Source organism: Kwoniella dejecticola, chromosome 11 (genome assembly GCF_000512565.2).
Source record: "Kwoniella dejecticola CBS 10117 chromosome 11, complete sequence".
Classification (NCBI taxonomy): domain Eukaryota; kingdom Fungi; phylum Basidiomycota; class Tremellomycetes; order Tremellales; family Cryptococcaceae; genus Kwoniella; species Kwoniella dejecticola.
The window spans coordinates 869,777-883,256 of NC_089311.1; the positions used below are offsets into that span (position 1 = coordinate 869,777).

Below are 13,480 nucleotides of genomic sequence, written 5' to 3' on the forward strand. Positions count from 1 at the left end.
ACATCATAATCCTCGGTTTTCGCTCAAACCTGTTTGTGCTTGAGTGCGAGTAACGGGCCTCAGGTCGATATCACCGTGTCAGTCTCGAGCTTCTAGGATTTGGGCAGGGCAGCTCAGGACATTTTGCTCATCAGCCGAAAGGTGGGCGGTAAAATTCGATAGTCACATAGTAGACGGAAGAAAGGAATATTCTAGGATCGGATCCGCTGGTCGAGTCGTATCGATTAAACCCAGCCCACACACGGTCAACAGGCTTGCCTGTTAGAGACCACAAAAATCTCTAATGGATAGCAGCATCCTGGCTTCCGAACATCTAAAGCTACAGGCATCACATATTTCGACTTGTTATCCCATTGGCTCTTCGGACAAACTTGATCAGCAAGATGTCTCATCTAATACCCATTGTCAGCACGGCTTTCATCCCACTAGTTTCCCTCACGTCCTTCACGATATATCTCTCCGTCCATCCCGCCTCACCAGTGCGTTCTTACTTCGTCAAACCCATCGCACTGCCTACACATCGCAATGAGGGGTTGGCCGGGCATGCAGATAGATCAGAGAAAGATCCCTTCGACCTAGAAGACCCGGTCGTTTGTGAAGATGGTACGCCTGTGGACCCAGCCCATTTTTGGGCGTCGATGAAATTGCGGAAAATCGCCGCCTTGCTTCTAATGCTACCACCTTTCATGTGTAACATCCTGCTTCTTGTGTTCACCATCCTCGCTCGCATCCCGGAACAAGAGGAAAGAACCCGATCAATACTCCTTCCAGCCTTGTTGTTGCCGTCCCAGATCGTAACACTTGTGCTTATCTCGGCCCATATCGCTCAATCAGAGACCTATGCTCATTGGGCTACGACTGTTCACCTCGCAATCGACATCTTTGTACAATTCATGATATTGGCTTTCCTCGCTTTGTTGCCGTCCACTCCGATGCCTTCCGCTCCGTCCCAGCTACTCGCCACATTCTCTAGGTCCGATCTGCTCAGCTTACCTCAGTACACCAGATTGGAAATACTTCAGTCGATCCTGCCCGTACTCTACGTTCCGCCGTTGATTGTCATTCTGACCATTCGACGAGGCCCACCCCTATATCTGCCTCTTCAGGCCTTGTATCCGGCTAAAATCACTGAAGCCGTACCAGACGGAACGGAATCTCTCGACCCGACAAAACCTAATGTGAGCGCTGAAGTCCAGGCAACGGTGCCAGAATGGCTTTTGTTCGGTTACGCTACAGGTGTGGTGTGGAAGGGTCATGTATCGGAGAGTCTGGATGTTTGGGACCTTCCCATTCTGCCTAAAGGGCTTCGTGAGTGGCTGGTTTCGGACATTCGAAACAGCATGCTGATTCTCTTTTATAGGCGCTTTGGTCCAGTACAGGAATATGAGAAGTATTTATGGTAATCCTAGAGGTCGATTTGGACGGACAGAGGGGTTTAACTTGTTGTGGAAGGTGGCAAAGGCTAACGCAGGACTACTTTGGGCGCGTAAGTCTGCCTATCCCATATAGTTTCACCACGTTCCGCAGACTGACCTACCGCAGAGACTTTGCTTGCTACTGCTACTGCTTTCGGCTATTACATACCACATTATATACTCTTGAAGTTCGTCGAATACCTTGAAAACGATCCTAGTCGATCTACTCCCGCTTGGGGATGGGTTTTGTGTTTCGGGCTCTTCATGTCAAACGCTATCATGTTCATCGCGACCGGTGTGACCTGGTCGATCAGTTCCACATACCTTCAAGGCAGGATCAAACTCCAACTCAACACCCTACTCTTCAGCAAAACCCTTCGCAAGAAAGACATAGCAGCCGCTGGAGACGATAAAGGGCAAGTAGGTGATGTGAAAGCTGAGGCAGCCAAGGATCAAAAGCGAAAAGAAGCCGGAGGCGAGGAGGACAATGAAGACGAAGAAGCTGTCAGCTCAAAAACTCAGATCATGGTGAGTGTCGTGAAATAGGTCCAGGCTACGCTAAATTCCCTCTTTACAGACGCTATTCACCGTAGATGTTGATCGTGTCACCGACTTTGTCTTCCATCGTGAGTCGACCATCGTCTTCATGGTGATAGCATACTGACATTAAGCGCAGTGTTTGCTGTCGTCGATTCACCCCTTGAGCTCCTAGTGTGAGTGAAGCAGGCTTTGTCCCTTTTGAACGAGACGCTGATCGCACACAGCGCGAGTGTTTTTGTCTACAAATTACTGGGCACATCAGCCCTGTATGGCCTTCTGACCGCCATCCGTAAGTGGTCAAAGAAGAAATGCAGCTTGCCAACATGCTGACAGCTTAACAGTATCCCTTCCACTCAATCATTTTGCGTCAAAAATCGTAGTTCGGGCTCAAGAGAATCTGATGAAAACCCGGGACCAGCGTACAGCTTTGATGAATGAGATTCTGCAGGGTATTCGGATGCTGAAGTTCATGGCATGGGAGCGTTCATTTGAGTCTCGCATACAAATGATCAGGAAGAACGAGCTTTCTTGGCAGGCCCGGAATTACCAGATTGAGGTGGCGTTCAACTGTAAGTCTTGGAGAGATTGGTTCAAGATCGGACCTTACTGACAAGGCACTAGGCATCTGGGCATTGACGCCGGTACTTGTCACCGTCGTCTCCTTCCTGGTGGGTTCCCCTTTGTCTCCCGCCTCCTCGATTGTGCTGACAGGCATCGTACAGCATTACACCCTCGTCAGGGGCCAACGTCTCACCCCGTCCACTGCGTTTACCTCGGTAGCAGTCTTTGCTGAGCTTCGATATGCTCTGAACGCTCTGCCTGAAACGTTCATTCAAGCACTGCAAGGTGAGATCTTTTGCCTTCAGCAGATGATGGGTCTCGCTGACCTTTCAGAGAAGGCTTTGTGTCTTGTCGGCGAATCGAAAAGTATCTCTCGCTCGCCGAAGTCGCTCCCATCGAAGAAAACGATGGTTCTGGAGACATTCTACTTTCATCTGCCACTTACACTTGGCCCCGAGATGATTCTGCGACATCTACTGCACGGAATGGAGTATCGAGATCGACCGCGACCACACCTAAGAACGCTTTTACGCTTGCGGATCTGACCCTGCGTTTCCCCAAGGGCAAACTCTCCCTTATTTGTGGCAGACTTGGTGAGTCTGCGCCTTCGATGTGACAGTGCTGATGTTGTAGGCTCTGGCAAATCTTTGTTGCTTGCCGGTCTCCTTGGAGAAGCGGATCTTTTGACAGGACAAGTCGTTTGCCCTCGATCCTCACCCGACTCTATGGCGTCATTCCACGAGGGAGCCGTTCCAGAAGAGAAATGGGTTGTGCCAAATATGGTCGCGTTCGTCCCGCAGCAAGCCTGGCTACAGAATGCCACGATCAAGGACAACATCGTCTTCTCTTCACCATGGAGTGAGCAACGATATCAACAGGTTCTTGAGGCGTGCTCCTTGACCACCGATCTCGAAATACTTGAAGACGGTGACCAAACGTACGTTTTTGCTCATGCATCCATAAGAGCGTGAGTCATGTACTGACTATTACGGGTAGAGAAATCGGCGAGAAAGGGCTGAACCTCAGCGGAGGCCAAAAAGCACGAGGTAAGCGGAAGACGTTGCATAGCCTAGAGACCGTCTGATGAGTATTCATAGTGTCTCTTGCGCGAGCGGTTTACAGTCGAGCAGGGACTCTCCTCCTTGATGATGGTGAGCTCGTGGTTGAGCTGTTCTTGGGCCTACCGCTGAATTGAGCCGCGCTTAGTTCTCAGCGCTGTTGATGCACATACTGCACACGCACTCATGGCCAATTGTCTACAAGGTCGGATACTTGAGGGCAGAACTGTACTATTAGTCTCGCACCATACCGCTCTCGTGTCCCCTGGCGCATCCTACATCGTGGCTCTGGAAAATGTGAGTCCCGTGCTGCAGGGAATAAGACTGACATACCATCAGGGTGACGTAAAATTCTCGGGTACCCGGGACGACTTTGTTGCATCTGGATTGATGGCGAAGCTTGACGAAGAGGACGTCAAAGCAAAACCCGCCGAAGAGGAGAAGATTCTCGACGATCAAGCCATAAAGCCGGCTCATAAGAGCGTCATCAGCCTCACTGGAGCTGCGGCATCCGAGCCTGGCTCAGAAACCAGCTCATTAGCACCTGAAGACGAATCTACCCTTGTCAACTGCACTGTCGATGTCAAGGCGAAAGCGCCTCGAAAGCTGATAGAGGATGAGAAGAGAGCGCGTGGTCGAATCGCTTGGTCCGTTTGGAAAGCATACTTCGGGGTAAGTTTTCGGTATTCGACAAGCGAATATAGCTCACACTCGCGATAGGCTCTGGGAGGTCCCGTATGGTGTAAGTTGACTATGGTCGATCCCTGTTATGTTATTGACGATCATGTAGGGATTTTCTTCGTTCTTGCTCTGGCTATGGCGATGTTTGTACCTGTCGCTGAAAAGGGTTGGCTCGAGTAAGTGATCGATTTGGTACACCGTGGGGATCCCGCTCATGATCTAACCATTATCAAGGTATTGGACCGGGTCTAACCTTTCCCCCGAACAAGGAGGTCACACAACGCAATACTTTGTCATCGGCTACGCGGTAGTGAGTGGTGCTCGCGCGCGTATGCATCTGTGAAGCTGACAGCTGGGCAGATCACGATTGCGGGTGTTTTTGCCGCGAACTTTCAGTATGCAATCATCTACTTGGGATCTTTGCGTGCAAGCAGAGTGCTCCACAATGGTGAGCCTGTCTTAGCAGTGCGAGGCCAGTAAGCTGAGGAAGCTGTAGCCATGCTTGAATCGGTCTTATTCTCCACTCTCCGTTTCCACGATACAACCAGTCGCGGTCGACTATTGAACAGGTTCGGTAAAGATATCGAAGGCCTGGACTCTTCCACAGCCGACAATTGTGAGTTAACCGTTCTCAACGCTGGTCCAACTCAAGCTGAGTAAGTATCCTTCACAAGTCGTGCGCAGCGTCGCCTACGCCTTGAACGTGATCGTTACTTTGGTCTCCATAACTTATGTCGGTGGTGTGCCATTCATCATCGCTGGCAGGTGAGAGATCCTCTTTTTGACTTTAGTAGTAACATACTGACTTGTGGATCTAGCGTCATCCTTGTTATCTATTACCAGGCTGGGTCCATCTACGGTCAAACCTCTCGAGATATGAGGCGGTTAGACTCGGTCACTCGATCACCGCTATATTCACTTTTCGGCGAAGCCGTGTCAGGGGTAGCAGTTTTGCGAGCTTTTGGAGCCAGTAAGCCCTGCTGAGTAAAGCAGACATCAGGCTAATGGAAGATCAGGTACCATCTCATTGAAGCACATGATGCGACTGGCGGACACGAACTTGCTGGCTTTCGCTTGGTCATGGTGGGTCCGCAAATAGGTCTAAACTGATGTTTCAGCTAATGTTGCAGAGCAGGACTGTGAATAGGTGGCTTTCAGGTGAGTTGAGCGGATAAAGGTCACAGGATGTGCTAATGACGGCCGATTCAGCTCGTTTCAATCTCTTATCCGCGATCATGGTTGGTTTTACGGCCGTGGCCATTTTGATCGCGCCGGGCGTAGACGCTGCAATGGCTGGATTTGCCTTGTCTTTCGCCGGAACCATATGCCATGATCTGCTATTCGTGGTTCGTCGGTTTGTCCAACTCGAGCAAAGTATGGTGGCCATCGAGCGACTCAAAGAGTAAGTGAGGCGAATTTAGGGTATCCCCACTGACGCAGAAAACCAGGTTCACCGACTTGAAGCGTGAAGCGAATGAGTATGTGGATCCACGACCTCCCGCTTCTTGGCCTGAGAGTGGTGCTATCGTGGTGGAAGACCTGATCATCAGATACGCTGTAGGTCATGCTCAGATCGCACGCGTAGAGCCCTACTGAACAGTCACACAGCCTGATCTTCCCGACGTGCTCCACAGTATCAGCTTCAAAGTTAATCCGAGAGAGAAGATCGGTATCGTTGGTGCAACCGGATGCGGGAAATCGACACTTGCCTTGAGCTTCTTCCGCTTTGTTGAGGCTACTCAGGGGCGAATAGTCATTGATAACATCGACATTTCGAAGATCGGTCTAACCGATTTGCGCAGTCGAGTTACCATCATTCCTCAAGATCCGACTATCCTCTCTGGCACCTTGCGATCTACGCTTGACGTCTTTGATGAGTACGACGATGCTGACATATATGCAGCTTTGCGAAGGGTCCATCTTATCAAGGACGAAGATCTGGTCCGCGAGAGTGATGCTACGGACGGCGACGAAGAGACGAGGAACAAGAATGTCTTCCGGGATCTCAACAACCCAGTCAGCGAGGGAGGTGACAACTTCTCGAGCGGAGAAAAACAGCTTATCTGCATGGCACGAGCCATTCTCAAGAGGAATAAATTGTTGTTCATGGATGAAGCGACCGCGTCCATCGATTATGAGACCGATGAGCTCATCTCCAAAACTATCCGTGAAGAATTCTCTGATTCAACCATCCTGACCATTGCTCATCGGATCCATACCATTATCGATTTCGACAAGGTGTTAGTAATGGATCAAGGAAGGATTGCCGAGTTTGCCAGTCCCGCCGAATTGTTACGGGATCACAGATCGAAGTTCTACTCGGTGAGTTGACTAGTTGACATCTGTGTAATCCTGACACTGACTCGGCCACCAGCTTTGCAAGGCAACCGGGCGCACAGAGTTCAAAAATCTCAAGACCATGGCATTGGAAGCGGAGCGAAAGAAGAATAGGTCATAGAAAGGGGTCTTGCTGTGCGGTACCGGAAGAGCAATACATGTCTCATCATATTTTACATGCAGCATCATATCCCTCTACTTGCTAGCCTTCTTGAGCTTCTCGCATTCCGTTTGCCAATCGTACTTAGGGTCGAAGCCCAGCATCTCTCTGGCTTTTTTGATGCTTATACCGCCTTCTCTGGGATCGCTTGTTTCCGGTTCCCACTTTGTGTTTGGGAATACTTTCTTCATGAGGTCAGCGGTCGGCACGCGGAAAGTATTGTCGGCATTGGCGATGTTGAATACGTGATGGCCTTTGAGGGAAGATTCGATAGCCTTGCGGAAAGCTTGGGCGCAATCCCTGGCGTCGATGTAGCAGAAACCACTAGTGACCAATTCCAATTATGTCAGCATCGCCTACCCGGCCGAGGTCACATGGACTCACTTCCAAGCCCTGATCCACGGATCATCCTGCCAATTCTCGAAGTCGATGTACTGATCGGGACTCATCACGTTACTCAACCTGATGTTAATGATCTTGGCCTCGGGATTCCAACGGGTGTACTGCTCTCCCATCTTCTCTCCAAGCAATTTGGCGAGGGAATAGCTCGACTCCGGCGCTTGAGCGTCTTCCGTGATCGGCAATCGCTCCGGTACATGAGGGTAGAAGGGAATACCGAACACGGTTTCAGATGAGGCAATGGCCAGGTTGGTGATATTGAGGACCCGGGCGGCTTCCATGATGTTGTATGTCTGACGTATATTCGTGTGGAAAATGACGTGGTTAGGCTAGGAGCTTGAGGTCAGCTGAGAGATCATGGCCTTTGTACAGTCACTCACAGCACGTGATGGTGAAGGGATGGCCGCCAGATGGATCACCGCATCTACGCCCTTGTAGCCTGAATCAACGTCTGTGAGGGCTGCGACGACTTGTCCGTAGTCGGTCAGGTCGACTTGCATAAATTTAGCTACCTTGGCTTCGGAAGCGGCGGGTGGAGCCACATCCACTGCGCATGTGCTTGTCAGCGCCCGCCTTAAAACTCCATGCAAAGTAACCTACGGTTCCATACCTCCCAGCCATGCTCTACCATCTCCCTGACCATCCATCGCCCTAATTTACCGGATCCACCAGTGACGATGACTCTCTTTTTGCGTTGCGGAGCAGGCTTGGAGGGATCCTGCAGTCTTCGCTCGGAGAGCGCTTCTCGGCTTGTGAAGGATGCTGGTGCGCTCATATTGATGTGATGATGATATTCGATACTTCGAGGCTTAGTCCAACAGAGAAGGAATGCTAAGTATCTGTCTATGGGTATATATATATACCTATATATATACGTTTGGCAGGTGATAACATCATAATCCGATCGCTGATGCAGAGGTGGAGGAAACTACCGAAAGTGACAGCCCCCAGGATCTACCGGGCCGACTGGCGCCGAGATCACATGGTACCACTAAATGGGAATGCCGTCACAAGCTCAAATTGTCCAGTATGTGCATACACAAAAGCAGTTCAAACATCATCATGAGAAATACGTAAACAGGCGTGAGTTGCGAGGGATGGGATAAAGATGCGCCGGCGTAAGACCGAGACGCCGCTCAACTTCCCAGCAGACCAGATAAGGACCCATCGTTGCCGATGATAGACTAATCAAACGCCAATGGTCAATGACCGGAATTTCATTGACGCTGGTGACTCACTTCAATATCCGAAGCCGTGATGGGACATTCAAAGCTTGCACTATTACTGATAGTCGGGCTGACCGTGATTCCTAGGATCTGCAAGCAGTTGCGTTAGGACTTTGTCACTGATGCCAGTCTGCTGCTTACCTTCAGCTTGAGGTACAAGTCGTAATCGACCGTGATGTCCTTAACACTGCCTCCAGAAATCCCGCATTTACCTGTCAAAATACATTTTGTCAACCAGCCTTTGATCAAGATACGCAACGACTTACTGATCAAATCCTTGAGGATGACCTGATTGGGGTCCTTGGACAAAGTGTAGCTATTGATCAGCTACATTTCCACCGGTTCCGACTTACTTGAGGGTGAACGGGAAGTCAAAGGTGGATTGCGTATAGCCCACGAAATTCAAGTTGTAGAGCGTGCCGCCTCCGAAGCTGTTGGTGTTGTTTCCCGGATACTTGGCGGTAGCCGTAATTTCTTTGAAATCGGCATTGAACCAATTCGGGTTGGCCACGCTGATGATCATGGCGAATCAGCCATCGCCCTCAGACCCCCTCATCAATGCACACACCTGATACTGAGATCAAAGCTGACGGTCAGCCCGTTTGTAGTCAAGGAGACGGGCGACGATCCTATGTTCACGCTGTTGAGAGCGAAACTTGGTGGTCGGACATACTGAGAGCAATGTGTCAGTGCTCGCCAGGTCTGGGCAGCAACCGACTTACAAGTATGATCGAGAGAATAATGCTAACCACTAGGATGATCGCGATGGTAAAACAGCAGCAGCACAATCTCAGAGACATTCGTACACCGCCGCCCTGTGCGATTCGATCAGCGTCAGTCCATCATGAGAAACGCCTCACTCTTGACCACTGTTTACCCCTTTCATCCTTCCTCCACATTCTCAATATCCCTGTACTTCGAGGTGGTGGCCCCATCTCAGCAATGGATCTCGGGGGTTGCCTGAGTCCCGATCGACCCGGTTGCGCTCGTTGAGTGTTTTCGTACTGCCCTTCATCGGTTACCTTTTCCGTGCTAGAGTGCGGCTGATAATCGCCAGCTGAAGGATCTGCGGGATATGAAGGGTAGCGAGGCTCTTCTCCGTACGGATTGGAATCGTTGCTATACCCATACGCTTGTGGTGGGGGTTGCTGGGTGTCATAGTCGTTGTTGTAATAACCTGATTGGCGATTGTTGTAAGGGTCCGCGTATGGACTGCCGTATTGATGGGACATGACAGGCGAATTCGTCTTCCTCTATTCTGTGTTGGGTGAGAAGACGTGCAAGTGATAATAAGCTACTGTGATCGGTGTGATGAATGTGCGGGCCGAGCTGATATACGTTCCTGTAAGATTGATATGATGAAGGATGAAGAACGAAAGATGAATGGATGTATGAAATGCTGTGTTTTTGTAATTATCCCTCTGCGCTACGCAACATCAGATCTGAGCTTTCGTGATGAACGCGTATCATTGTCAATTTACGTAATGCTTTTCATGCGTGCTCTTGAGTGATCAACTCGGCGTTTGTCGATGTGGACTTATATACATTGTTGGATCTGCTTGCACGGCATACTATCACTTTCCTTAAGATTAAGATTGACCCCCCAACATGTCTGGTTCACCTGAAGAGGCTAGGCGCAATCTGATACTGGCCAAACAGCGAGAAAGGGAGGCGGTGAGTGAATGCCATCGCGAAGTCAGCCTGGAAGCTAATTTATCCCAGAATACATAGGCAGAACATCAACGTCAGAAAGATGCTTTGTTGAAGGTGCGCAGAATATCACCTGAGCGCACGAATCAGGCTGATGCACCGCACAGGAGGGCGAAAAGGACCACACCGTCGATCGATTCATAGGTGTGACTGAAAATCTCGATGAACGGTTGATCAAAACAACGGTCGGACTCGTGACCCTTTCCGATTTCCAGAAGACGAAGGACGATCTTGAGGAGCGCCAACGCCAACTCGCAGCTCAAGTAGCTGCCGACAAAGGGTGAGCTGAGCATCGCATAGTATCAGTACTGAGGGGTTGATGTAGCACAAAGACCGCTACCAAGCCTAAAAAGATCAAGAAACGGGAAAAATCGAAGCTGTCTTTCGCGGACGATGAGGAAGAGGCGGAAACCGGTAGCAAGAGAGCTAGGATAGCATCAGGCATGTTCTTCCGTCGATACAGGTAGATTGAATTGCGCTGAGTCTCCTTGGCAGATGAGAACGGCGAGAAGAAGAAATTTAGCAAGAATCCCGCAGTAGATACGTCTTTCTTGCCTGATCGAAATCGGGAAGAGCGAGAGCTGGTTGAACGGGAAGAGTTGCGGAAGAAATGGCTCGCACAGCAGGAGACTACTAAAGGGGAAACCATCGAGATAACGTACTCCTTCTGGGACGGCAGCGGGCACCGTAAGAGTGTTGAGGTGAGTTCATAGTACATTCAAGCCTACAAACGCTGACAATGCATTAAGTGTAAGAAAGGGGATGACATCGGGACATTTCTGAATAAATGTCGGCAACAATTCCCAGAGCTTCGTGGGACAAGTGTGGAAAACTTGATGTATATCAAGGTCAGTGCTTCCATGATCTATGATCAGCGCTGACATGCTAATCGTTGAACCGCAACAGGAGGATCTCATAATACCCCATGTAAGCCATTGAAGATGTCGATCAAGGGCGTTGCTTACCACTCAAACAGCATTACACGTTTTACGACTTTATCATCAACAAAGCTCGAGGGAAATCCGGACCGCTGTTCAACTTTGATGTACACGATGATGTCAGGCTCTTAGCCGATGCTACAGTGGAGAAGGATGAGGTATGCCGGGCTCCTTACCAATAGAGACATGAGCTGACACTTGCACAGTCTCATGCGGGGAAAGTGGTTGAGAGGTCGTGGTACAATCGATACAAACATGTGAGTCGGATCCATAAGATCAATCACACGCCAGCAAGCTGAGTTGAGAGCAGATATTTCCTGCATCGCGCTGGGAGGTATACGATCCGGACAAGCAGTACGGCTCTTATGTAAGTGCACGTTATTGTCTTCAAGATGTTGCGACCCATGCTAACTTGCCCGGTTCAACTAGCGAGTAGCATAGAGACGAAATGGGCAACGCGAAAGTTGGGGTCACGTGGTATAATCTTGTTTGGTTGAATTGGCCACCCAGGTCCGAGATGTATGCAATTCCTTTTTTTTGGTAGTGAAAAGTCGCAGATCAGATTGCACTTTTGCACATTCCATCTTTGTTTGACATACGATTTCAAGCCAACTCTCCTTGTCAGGCCATTTCATGCCGTTGTCGGCTCTGCGACATATCCCGCGCAAATTTACGCCTTTTCTCTGTCGAGCCCTCCACACCCTAGTTATGCCTGTCGCAATTCCTCGACCCCTGTCTCCAGGAGGAGATGTTCGCAACGCCAAGCGACACAAGATGCAGCATGGGGTCATGTCAACTTTCAGCGAAGAAGACTGCATGAATGGACCCCAAGCGTCCACTAGCGTCCTGGCGCAGAACGCGGAAATTGACCATCGGTCAGAAGAGGAAATGGTAGATGAGCAGATGAACCTCCCCATCGAATACCCCAAGTCGTATCAGAAGGAATTAGACTATAGAGAGAAGTTGGTGCTGGCCCCGATGGTCCGGACGGGGACTTGTAAGCCACACTACTCGTGCTATTCACGGTCCCTCGCTGACGAGACGTTTTTGGGTGGCTAGTGCCTATGGTCAGTTCATACTGTTGGGCGCTTTGGTCATAGCTAACATTTCTGCAGAGATTGCTGTCTCTCTACTACGGGGCGGGTTTGGTATGGTCGCCGGAAGTAGTGGACAAAGCAATCATAGGCGCGGAACGAGTCGTGGACCGTGAGTCATACGATGTAATACCTGGAACTTATACAGGTGTATAGCTGCTACCGGAGTCATAACGTATCACAAAGGCCAAGGTCCGATTTTCAGCACGCATCCTGTGGAGAAGCCATATCGTGAGCTCAAGCCATCCTTACTACAGAGTTGACATTTTGTAGTCATCTTCCAGATCGGCTCTTCTAATCCCGAGTTGGCAGTCAAGGCGGCTCAAACGGTACAACAGGACGTGTCGGGAATGTAAGCCTTTCTTGAGTACGGTCTTTCGGATCAAGGCTAACGTAGGTCTTAGTGATCTGAACTGTGGCTGCCCAAAACCCTTTTCGTGAGTTCCGGGAAAGACATACTCACGCTTACAGCCAGAACCCATTCTGGTATGGGTGCTGCTCTCCTATCTACGCCGGACATCCTCCTGAACATCCTTCGCGCTCTGCTTGATTCGATACCCCTTCCAATCTCGTGCAAAATCCGTCTTCTACCTACTCAACCTTCGACCCTATACCTTGTGTCTCGCATTTTGAGGACTGGAATCCGCAATCTCACAGTCCACTGCCGGACTCGGGATATGAGGCCAGGAGAACGAGCATTGTGGGAGCGACTGGCGGATATCGTTGCTTTGGGGAAGAAGCGAGGTTTACCAGTCATATGTAACGGTGACGGCGATGGGTGGTCAAATTGGGAGAAGATCAGATCTGAGACAAGTGAGGCGAGCCTTGAGCCTTGGGTAATTGCACAGCTGACTCATCTCAGATGCCGACTCGGTCATGATTGCACGAGCTGCTGAACGCAATCCTTCGGTGTTCCTCCCTTCTGGGCCGATGTGCAATATGACTGAGGTCATTCCCAAATTGCTTGCCATCGCAAAATACACTCAAAATCCCTGGGGGAACACCAAATTCCTTCTGACTCAGTTCAAGGCATCTCCGCCGCCCATCTCCAATATGTCGAAACAAGAACGCAAGAACGTGTCGGAAATTGTCAGTAAAAGCAAGAGCATCGAGCAGGTTGCCGAGGGCTTAAAAGTCTCTCTCGACGATGTCCAAGCTGTCTTTAGGACAGTCGAAGGAAAGATAACAGACCGGAGTGGAAAGGGGAGAAGTATATGGGATGAACGACACGAGGCCGAGGAGAAGGGGGACGTTGTCGATGAACCTTCTAATGTAGCAGAGCCAGATGCCGAAGTTGATGGCTTTGACGTGGGTATAGGACAAGCAAAAGTGGAAGCACTGTATCAAGAGGAATAACACGT

At 50.1% G+C, this 13,480-nt stretch overlaps 5 protein-coding genes across 5 annotated transcripts; 3 read left to right on the top strand and 2 right to left on the bottom strand.

The window, feature by feature from the left end:
* Positions 1–383: 383 nt before the first annotated feature.
* I303_108450 (uncharacterized protein) lies at positions 384–6,713 on the top strand (the record flags this gene model as incomplete). The annotated part of the gene is made up of 28 exons (XM_065969837.1): positions 384–1,308; positions 1,361–1,486; positions 1,543–1,943; positions 1,993–2,041; positions 2,092–2,128; positions 2,180–2,244; positions 2,297–2,524; positions 2,577–2,623; positions 2,678–2,801; positions 2,855–3,109; positions 3,207–3,453; positions 3,513–3,562; positions 3,614–3,667; positions 3,723–3,871; positions 3,914–4,246; positions 4,295–4,316; positions 4,365–4,431; positions 4,490–4,565; positions 4,616–4,703; positions 4,752–4,871; positions 4,930–5,020; positions 5,074–5,225; positions 5,272–5,338; positions 5,391–5,413; positions 5,465–5,657; positions 5,704–5,812; positions 5,864–6,577; positions 6,630–6,713. The coding sequence occupies 28 exons, from the start codon at positions 384–386 to the stop codon at positions 6,711–6,713; spliced, it is 4,896 nt and encodes a 1,631-aa protein (XP_065825909.1).
* A 74-nt stretch (positions 6,714–6,787) lies between these two features.
* Positions 6,788–7,926, bottom strand: I303_108451 (uncharacterized protein; the record flags this gene model as incomplete). Its single annotated transcript, XM_018410497.1, has 4 exons — positions 6,788–7,076; positions 7,137–7,480; positions 7,532–7,698; positions 7,752–7,926. The coding sequence occupies 4 exons, from the start codon at positions 7,924–7,926 to the stop codon at positions 6,788–6,790; spliced, it is 975 nt and encodes a 324-aa protein (XP_018260306.1).
* Positions 7,927–8,287: 361 nt separating this feature from the next.
* Positions 8,288–9,609, bottom strand: I303_108452 (uncharacterized protein; the record flags this gene model as incomplete). The annotated part of the gene is made up of 8 exons (XM_065969838.1): positions 8,288–8,335; positions 8,390–8,467; positions 8,519–8,589; positions 8,644–8,677; positions 8,775–8,889; positions 8,946–9,049; positions 9,100–9,192; positions 9,238–9,609. The coding sequence occupies 8 exons, from the start codon at positions 9,607–9,609 to the stop codon at positions 8,288–8,290; spliced, it is 915 nt and encodes a 304-aa protein (XP_065825910.1).
* Positions 9,610–9,985: 376 nt separating this feature from the next.
* Positions 9,986–11,466, top strand: I303_108453 (uncharacterized protein; the record flags this gene model as incomplete). The annotated part of the gene is made up of 11 exons (XM_065969839.1): positions 9,986–10,051; positions 10,109–10,144; positions 10,195–10,367; positions 10,413–10,528; positions 10,583–10,788; positions 10,837–10,935; positions 10,994–11,014; positions 11,064–11,183; positions 11,232–11,282; positions 11,336–11,392; positions 11,455–11,466. The coding sequence occupies 11 exons, from the start codon at positions 9,986–9,988 to the stop codon at positions 11,464–11,466; spliced, it is 957 nt and encodes a 318-aa protein (XP_065825911.1).
* Positions 11,467–11,733: 267 nt separating this feature from the next.
* On the top strand, positions 11,734–13,475 carry I303_108454 (uncharacterized protein; the record flags this gene model as incomplete). Its single annotated transcript, XM_065969840.1, has 8 exons — positions 11,734–12,022; positions 12,085–12,092; positions 12,141–12,231; positions 12,276–12,350; positions 12,393–12,471; positions 12,524–12,534; positions 12,591–12,932; positions 12,982–13,475. The coding sequence occupies 8 exons, from the start codon at positions 11,734–11,736 to the stop codon at positions 13,473–13,475; spliced, it is 1,389 nt and encodes a 462-aa protein (XP_065825912.1).
* Between the last annotated feature and the right edge of the window lie 5 nt (positions 13,476–13,480).